The sequence below is a fragment of the Clytia hemisphaerica genome, unplaced genomic scaffold (genome assembly GCF_902728285.1).
Source record: "Clytia hemisphaerica strain Z4C2 unplaced genomic scaffold, Clytia hemisphaerica genome assembly, whole genome shotgun sequence".
Classification (NCBI taxonomy): domain Eukaryota; kingdom Metazoa; phylum Cnidaria; class Hydrozoa; order Leptothecata; family Clytiidae; genus Clytia; species Clytia hemisphaerica.
The window spans coordinates 287,815-296,833 of record NW_027103274.1 but is presented as its reverse complement, the minus strand read 5'-3'; the positions used below and the strand labels follow the sequence as shown (position 1 = coordinate 296,833).

At 32.9% G+C, this 9,019-nt stretch overlaps 1 protein-coding gene across 2 annotated transcripts; it reads right to left on the bottom strand.

Annotated features, from left to right (window-relative positions):
- Positions 1-4,856: 4,856 nt before the first annotated feature.
- On the bottom strand, positions 4,857-9,001 carry LOC136802167 (uncharacterized). Of its 2 annotated transcripts, none has more exons than XR_010845970.1 (4): positions 8,956-9,001; positions 5,804-5,992; positions 5,518-5,653; positions 4,857-5,282 (listed from the first exon to the last, which is right to left on the bottom strand). XR_010845970.1 is itself a non-coding variant. In XM_067058891.1 (4 exons), the coding sequence occupies exons 1-4, from the start codon at positions 6,237-6,239 to the stop codon at positions 4,987-4,989; spliced, it is 693 nt and encodes a 230-aa protein (XP_066914992.1). In that variant the 5' UTR covers positions 6,240-6,276; the 3' UTR covers positions 4,857-4,986. The 2 variants fall into 2 exon arrangements, 1 of the variants encoding a protein (XP_066914992.1); XM_067058891.1 differs by lacking the exon at positions 8,956-9,001 and adding an exon at positions 6,168-6,276.
- Positions 9,002-9,019: the final 18 nt, after the last annotated feature.

The following is a 9,019-nucleotide window of genomic DNA, read 5'->3' as shown; positions in this document are numbered from 1 at the left end:
AAGAATTCATATTTACAGGTTAGATTGATTTACAAAATACTATTCTTGTCTTCACACAGGCAAAATTTCACGTGTTATATCTTAGCCAGGATCGGCTATAATAATTAGCTATAATAAAGGATTCAACAAACGGTTTTTCATCACGAGGTTTCCTGGCTAGTGATATCTTTAAACTTTTGAAAAATTAAAATGACTTTTTTATAAGCAAAACGCTTATAATCATATTAAGGCTGAAAATCGTCAATAACTTTTAAGCATTACTGTATCCTAAGGATAGATAATTCAAGGCTGAAAACGGCAAGAATTATTGAAAATAAAGTATTTTCCTTTCAAAACATTAAAACAGAAGATAAATCCTTAATAAATCTAAACATAGATTATGTAGGAAGATTTTTTAATTCATATCTCTATCGACTTTATTTTGAATGATTTTGAACTTGAGTGGATTGGTGATAAAGATAAAGTACAGGATAAAGTACAGGATATCAAGGATCGCTTCAAGTGCGTAGTGTGTTTAGACGTCAATTTTGATCTGGTCTTTTTGCCATTCCTGCACAAGAAATATTGGCTGTTCTAGTTGCGTTGGTGGTTTAGGTGCCCAAGATGCAGGGCGAAATTTGAGTCGAAATGTTCAAAATGCGGAAACATCGAAAAAATTGCGGTTTTACCGGTTAAAATAACTTTGATCATTTCTTAGACCGGAAACAAAGACTCACTGTAAAAATTGCTAGTCAGGAAGAAATGCTCAGCTGCATCATTGATGGTAACCAAATGACCACCACATCGTCTGCATTCAGCACGTGCTTGAAGCCAGTTGTATGCTTTACGATGGATGGTGTATTGTGAAGTGTAAACAGTCTTCGTTGTGCGCACTCTCAACAGTTCTGCAAATGAGAAAAAAGTGTTATACCACAAGGATATTGTACTCCGGAAGATCCCTTCTAAGCTGGTCGAATATTTCGAAAGTTCTTTGGACTTCCCTGCGTTTTGAATAGTTAGTAAATTGGTCGTATAAGCCACATGTCATTCAAGGTGTTTAATCTTAATATAGAAAATCTTGGACAACAAACAAATAAATGTTTGCAAGGTTTAAGATACTAACTGACAAATCGAAAAAAAATTAAAAATTGACTTACGGATGGTGCTTGCACTACATACTGCAATCAGCATTAATCCAAAAGCTAACTTCAACATTTCGATTTATGTTGGTTTTTTGCGATGATTGAAGGCTTGTTTCGTATACACCTTTCCCGAATTGTTTGGTTTTTTTCGAAGGTCTTCAAACCATATTGAAAACTATATATTTGTATTTATTCCTCCTATAAAGACAAGTGCATGCACTGCTGAAAATTTGAGCTCAAAAGCGTTTTTCTATCAATTTTTTTATGACTGTTTTGTTCAAGGTGAAATCCCTTATAAAAACTAAAACATACAGCCCGGCCTCGTTTCCATGTAATTCTATTGTTTATAAAGAAATTTCAAATCAAAATAACTCAAGAACCGGAAGTGCTTTTTTCATAATTCTTTTTTTATTTGTTTAGTTTTGCAACATACAATTTTATGAAACTAAATAGAAACATTCAAACATTAAAACAAAAAAGTCAAAAAGCCTAAAAACAATTCGGGAAAGGTGTATTGGGATCTTAAGGGTCCAAACGCCTTATTTCTTTTTCCCGACAAAAGTTCAGATATTTAACACAAAGCTTGTCAACCATGCTTGAGTCCATTTCGGTTATAACCAGATACGATTTTTGCTTGTCAAAGACTTAGAGAAAGGAAGACGTCGCACCATTGTTTCACCTTAGTTATACGGCACAGATATAGATTTTTTTTACTGGATTGTCCCGTGTTGAAAAATGCTGAGTCAGCAGAAAAAACTAGATTAAAATATTTTTTTAGCGATGAAAGATTTTTCAGAGAAAAGTACAAGCAAATTTCTTGGAAATACAAGCATTTGATAACTTTTGACTGCTGTTTGCTTCAAGGATGGCGGAACCTGGGTATTTTAATGATGACCTTGATGAAGTACTGATAAGTTTCATTCCTGATGAACTAGTCAAGTCAATAAAGAATGGCACTGATCAAAATCTCAACCTGGTCCATACTGGAATTTGTGATAAAATCAATGATGCAACCAAGAAAATTCCAAACATAGTTCTAAAACTGTCTGCTGATGATGTACAAGAAAAGTCTGAAAAATTGTGGAAGAGTGCTCTCAGCTGTTTACAAGACGACAGATCATTTTTTATTGGTGATCAATGTACTATTCAAAAACGAAAATGTACTCTGAATAACTTGATTGCCAATTTATCAGTTTTTCAAGAACAATTCAAAACAATCCTACTAAAAATTTACGAGATGGTAGAACTATGCTTACCAACTACACCTTTGATTTCAGAAGGAAGAAGATTGATGTGGCAAAAGTTTTATACGTATATTTCCTCTGAAAAAATGTACAATTGACTGGATACCGTTACGCCAAATCTCAACAGTAGCAAACTTTGACTTAATTGTGTATAAGTTGTCTTCTAAATTGTTAGAATTATTGATTGATCACTGAAAACATAGAATCGTATCTATCACTGCATGAAGAGTCAACAACATCAATACCAATGGGAGAAAAGATGGATGATAGAGAACAGAACATTGTTAAGTATGTCGCAGGCTTTATTGAACATTCTGCAACAAAATATTATAAAAAAAGGGAAGAGGGGGGAAAAATTTGTTGATGCCATCAAAACGTGGAGCATCAAAACACGTGAAGCCAAGTGCTTTGAGTTTAAAGACAAGTGGGTTGACTTACAGAATAGAGGTGGACTGGTGGATGTCAATGACAATTGCTTTTTGTTTTTTTTTCGTACCGTGGAATATTCAGTGAGAGATGTCTTTAATCCTGTCACACTGAATAACTATGCAGCAGGTGAAAATTTGAAAAAGGTTATCCAAGAAAAAATTTACAAGCGAAAGTATCTCATATATAGATGGGATGAATTAATGAAAGGTGATAACTTGGAATCCTTTGAGAAGGAAAACCTTTTCAAATTGGTGATAGCTCGATGGATTGACATTCGTGGAAAGGCATTTGTCAGAGCTTGGGTTGATGGTCTTAGAAGTCAGTATAAAGATAAGGTTTCAGAGAAAGGGGAACATTCTCATAGAAAGCAGCTGAATGCAAAAAAGAGCACAAAATCTAAATCTAAATCTAGTAAGTAAATTTCAATCCATTAACCCATACCTCCATACCTCCTTCTGCTTGAAGGATTTGTCAATCTGTTTATTTAAATTTTTTTGTGAAATTCTTGTTTAGGAAGGAGAAAAATCTAAAAAGCACAAAGAGAATGTCATGAAATAATACGTTAGCTTTAGAATGCAGTGCTCTTTTTAGTACTCTTGTTTTCAGTCCTGAATGTCAGGCGTAATGTCTATCCTCCGTTCAAAAAGTGTTCACTACACTTATACAAACACCTGATAAAGAGAAAAAGTTGGTCATATTTAAAAATTGGGAATAACGTAGATTTTATTATTTTTTTCCTTTAATAACAAAAGAATGCATGTTTTTAGTTTGTTTGCAAAACAAGCTAACCAAGCTAATATATTAGCTTAGTTCTTCTAATTTAAATTTAATTCTTTCATTGTCCCAAAAATCACTCCCATTATTCTGTGTCATTTCATTGTTTTCAGTTGTTTTTTGTCCTCAGCTCAGTCACTTGCTCTATCCAACAAACAGAGACTACCAAGGAGTCTAAATCAAACAAACTTCAATTTTGAAACTTACTTAATTTAATTTTCATTGAGGTGTATTTTTTAACAATTTGTAAACTAAATAAACTAACTATTGTTTAGAAAAATAAACAAAAAAGAGAGTAAGCTTCTATTAATCTTCTCCTTTTGTAATTTTTAAAATTTCAAAAGGGGATTGTGAAAGAAGATAATTATCCTCTCTATAGAGATAGTCAAGAGTAATAAATTATAATTTTGTGTGCCTTATATTAGTTAAGTTTTTTGTAGATATCATTATAAACAAATAATAATAATATAATATACTCTTCCACAAATTTTTGCCCAATATAACAATGTCTAAATTATTATTTTGAGCTAGCAAGTTTTTTTCTTTGCTTTATTTTTTTTCTTTCTAAAGTGGCTCTTAACTTCTAGCATCCAAATGTATACACTTGCATAGAACTCACTCAAATTTCAATTTGAACCCTTTCTTTGTGCAACATCAAATACACTCAGCAGTGTTCTAAACACAAATAACCACCAACAATAACTTTGGTCTCGTTTTTTTTGATTTGGTTACATACAGGGCCGAACCTTAACTGCAAACAAAAAGTAGAAAATAATGTTTCATTCTCTGAAATTAATCAGCAAAAAGTTTCAATAGGCAACATTATATCATAAATGACAGTAAGATAACTAACTCTAACTCTAATGAGGTTTTAAATTTAAAGAGTTGTTGCAATAAACAGACTGTACCTTTATAATTAAAAAGGTTGGTGAGTCCAGACAAAACACAGATTTGATCTGTAGCATCACGCTTCACCTTGTCCTTCCTAATAGTATTAGATTGTCAAATTGAACAAACTCTCTGTTAGTTTTTCTAAATTTTTTACTTAAAGCTAATCAATAATCAAATTTCACCCTGGTACCTGATAGGTATACAGAAAACCACTTTTGATACTATAAATTATGAAAAATGACATGGACACACGACACAGAAAATTTTTTAAATTTTTTAAATTTGTGTGACTTTATTTCAGTAATGAAAATGAAACAAAACAGTGTTGTGTTGTTGCAAAAAGCGTGAATAGTGTAAGAATAGTATAAAAAAAGTTGTATAGTGAATAGTGTAAGAATAGTTTAAAAAAGTTGTATTGTATGATTTTGATTTTCAAAACACCATAATAAAATGGTAATTTGAGATTTTGAACCTAGATCCCTGCAAAAATCTCTAAGTTAAAAACTAAAAAAAGAACAGAAAGACCTTTATTTGCGCTTTCGACGCTTCAAGGGTATGCCGACATCTTCCATGAACTGTTGTTGATTTTCCTTAGGTATGGTACAGTTTCCATTCAAACTTGCAACATTCTTAGATTTTGCACTGTGCAAACCAAGTTCACTGTGAGCATATTGGTCCTCTGTTGGATTTGTATTGAAACCACACTTCCTTCGTTGTGCTGAAAAGTGCTGTTCAAGGGGATCCTGAGAAAATTTGCCACTTAATACATAAAAGCCAGGGTATTCCAAAAGAAGATCTTTGATTAGTCGCACTGTTGACTTGACTAAATATTTGTAGAATGAACAAAAATTAAACAATTATAAACAATTCAATAATCTCTATAACTCGTCAAAATTTTAAAACATTGAATTTTTTTACCTTTTGTACTCAGCTGTTGAAAACATTTTTCTTGAAATATCATGAAAAAAGAATTTTGATTATTGATATTATACCACGGTAGAAAAAAACTGAAGAAAAATAATCATATGATACCAAAAACTTGGTCAAGGAAATTTAACCTGTGATCTGCAATCCTTCAAATGTGGGTTGGCTCAAACATAGCTTGTTTCTCTCCTTCTTTGTCAAGTGTATTTGTGATTTTGCTTCTTCTTGCCATTGTATAATGTAATCTTTAATGAAGTCCTTCTCTAGCCACTAGGTAGAAAAAAGTTTATAGAATGTTAATAAATAACAGAAAAACTAAAATTTCTTTGAACATTTTAACTCCAAAATCCGAACATCCTATGTGAAGAAAAGTACTTTAATCTGAAAATGTCAATTGTGACTATCTAAAATTTCACTCACATCAAAACGAGGATCGTTGACTGATTTGTATGGGTTTAGTGCTGGCTTCTTTGTAACAATGCCTTGCCTTTCATATTGCCCATTGAGGCAGTCGAAAAAATAATCGAAGTTTCGACAGAATTCTTCTGTACCCTTTGTTTCTGGATTGTTTCTATACTTCAAACAGTTTGCAACAGTTGTACTGAGAACCTGAAACAGAAATAACCAGTTGCAGTTAATGTTGATTTAAAAGAATTAAAATAATCAAAATTACTATTGAGAAAATATGACTATGCTTAGTTTGGTATAGCATATGGGCAGTTGGTCTAAATTTTCAATTGCACAAACATTTCAAATAAAAATCTTGTGAACTATTCAAACTAACCTGTGCAGCAAGCCTAACTTTCATTCTTGAAGAAGGTGTCAGCTTTACATGTTCTTTTCTAAGCTTTGTCATGTATAGACCAGGAGTTGTTGGATTTGAATCATAATTCTTTAGTGAGAGACAAGATGACCCCAGCTAATCGAGTAACTGTTGAACTGAAAGGTAGTAATAATCTTAATCTGTAATGACGAACATAATAACAAATTCTGTACTGTAAGACTTGAATTAAATGTTAATTAATGCAATTTTTGACTCTCAAAGCCTATTTTCAAATATAATGAAATCTTAGGACTTTTTCAGCAAGGTATAAAATTTTGATACTTTTATGTCATAAACACTTACAATCAAATTTCTAGAATTCCTGTTGCCATGAGAATTTTCCCAATTGTTTCTAACTGTTTTTATCAAATGGGGCACATCGCAGATTAGGTAAATTTTTCTTGACTTATTGCACAGGTTGATTGCAAAGTAAGGAAGCTCTTTGGAACCAGGTTTCAAATGTAACTTATAGAACTTCCTATTAGATGATGCACCATCAGATATGAAGCACCTGACAAGTAGACCAATCGACTCTACTGAACAAACTGCATTCCAAGCAATAGGGAATATCACACATCACAGGTTATTGCTTTAGTTGGGAAATATGCAATGGTGAACTGAAAGTTTGTGTAGATTCCACAAACCATTACAGCCATGACGTGGGTCGCAATTTCCTTATCTTGTGAAACATCTTTGGAGCAGACTCTTTCTAACTTTTCAATTTCATTTGTTATTTTGTCAAGGTCAACAAAACCAATCAATTTACCCGTTGTCTTGTTGTAGACAAGATCAGCCTTTATTTTCATTTCATCAAATAGTAATGAAATGTTTTTTTGGTGTAGTTGTAAATTTTCAACATTTGCTTCATCGTACAAGCGCTGTAGAACATCTGCATTAAAACCAGAGCCAGGTGTGGTGTATAGCGTGTAGTCTAACAGGGTTGTTTTATGAGGTAACTTTAAAAAAGAAGACTTTTTGATAAACTCATATGCAGCTGGTGAAGTGTGGTAAATGCCAAGACACCATCTTATAACAAGTGGGTGCCATCGCATTTGTTTGGCACTTGACAATTTAGAAGTTTTCATTTGTTCTTCAAATAATATTTCCATTGCAGATCCTTCAGGAAATTGAAAGTCTTTTGCTCTCGAGGCTTTCTTTTCATTTAGTATTTCATTTAAGGCATTGTGCATGTCGTCACCAGTACCAACTCCTTCATTTTCGATGAGATTTTTTATTCTCTCTCTTAATTGTTTGTTTTTCCTTTTTCAACACATGATTTTCAATTTTTCTGTTAGTAAGCTTACTTTGCATTTGTTTATTGTTCATAAACTTATGAGGAACTGAAGAAGAAGCAGGTACTTCAAAGTCTCTTTTAGCAAAAGGGACGTTTCCTTTTTTGTTTTTTGATTTTAAAGCAGCCAGTGTCAAACGATATTGGGTACAAATGTCACATCGTGATTGGTTTTTCGAAGGTGCAATTAGCATTTTGCAAGAATTGTGTCTAATTGTTGATTCTAACCCCAATGCCATACAAATGACATCTTGACATTCACGTGCAATTATTGTGTCCTGTCTATCTTTAAACATAACTTTATTCCCTTCTTCCCTTCTGCTCTCACACAAATCAGCAAAATCTTCGTTTCCAGAACAGAATACTACTGCCTCAGTACATAAAGAGAGGATTGATTTACAGCTATCTTTCATCTAGGACTTCATTAAAACTACTGAAGATCTCTTCTGAAGTTACATCTTTGTCATCGATGTGAACTTTCCAGCAACAGTCATTAGTCACAGTGACTGTTAAAAGACTACGAATTTGCAAATAGGGTGAATCTCGCCTAACAAATATTGCATACATGACACGTGTATTATCATCAGACGTAACCAAAGCAAAGCCCAATTGCTCAGCAAAATCTTTAACTGTGATGGGTGAAAATGCATCTTTACTATCAACATGTTGTTCAGCAGGTTCAAAAAGGCTTGTTTTATCACCATTTACACAGTAACTTGACTCAGAGTACTGGTTAACCTGCTTCAGCACTCTATTCCTACATATAGCAGCTACAGATGATTTCTTATGGTGGCAAATCAAACATCCCTTTTCAGTATGTGGTTTAAAACAAAACACTTCAACTTTTGGGCAATACTGTTGTTCTTTTTTCAAAGCAATGTTTATCTTTGAAAGGGTCTTTCGGCAACTTTCACAAACTTCTTTCTTTGGATGGACACTTTCAACATCATCATTAAGAAATACATCTAAATGCTTTGCAGCTTCTACATAGTCTATGGCATTTTTAGCATTCCTCCCCTTGTCACATTTGATTGTTTTTCCACAGATTCTACATAAACTTTCATTTCAAGCAGCTTCACATGGCCCTCCATGATGGAAGTAAAATGCTGAGATTTTTGTTCCAAAAAACTTTTAAAATTCAAAATTTTAGGCGCCCTAAACCTCTAATAATTATTTCTTTCTAACAGGTACTCATAATTTATAACTTTTAGAGAGATTTCGAATAAGAAATAAGCAGCTTTACCATCAAAATATACAGCCATTTGTCTCTCTTTCAACATATAAGCCCAAATTTAACCCATGTAAAAAGTGAGCCAGGCCAGTCTGAAAAGAGCCAGGCCACAAAAGAGTCCTTCATAATTTGAAACTTTAACCCTTTTGCAATGCTAGAAAATTATTTTCAATCACAAAAAAAAACTTTAAATATCTATTTCAGACCCATTTTAAGTAGTACCTTACCTTTATCACCAAAGACAAGCGTCCATCTTGTTTTTATAAAATCTCGATGTTTTGACTGGCGAAG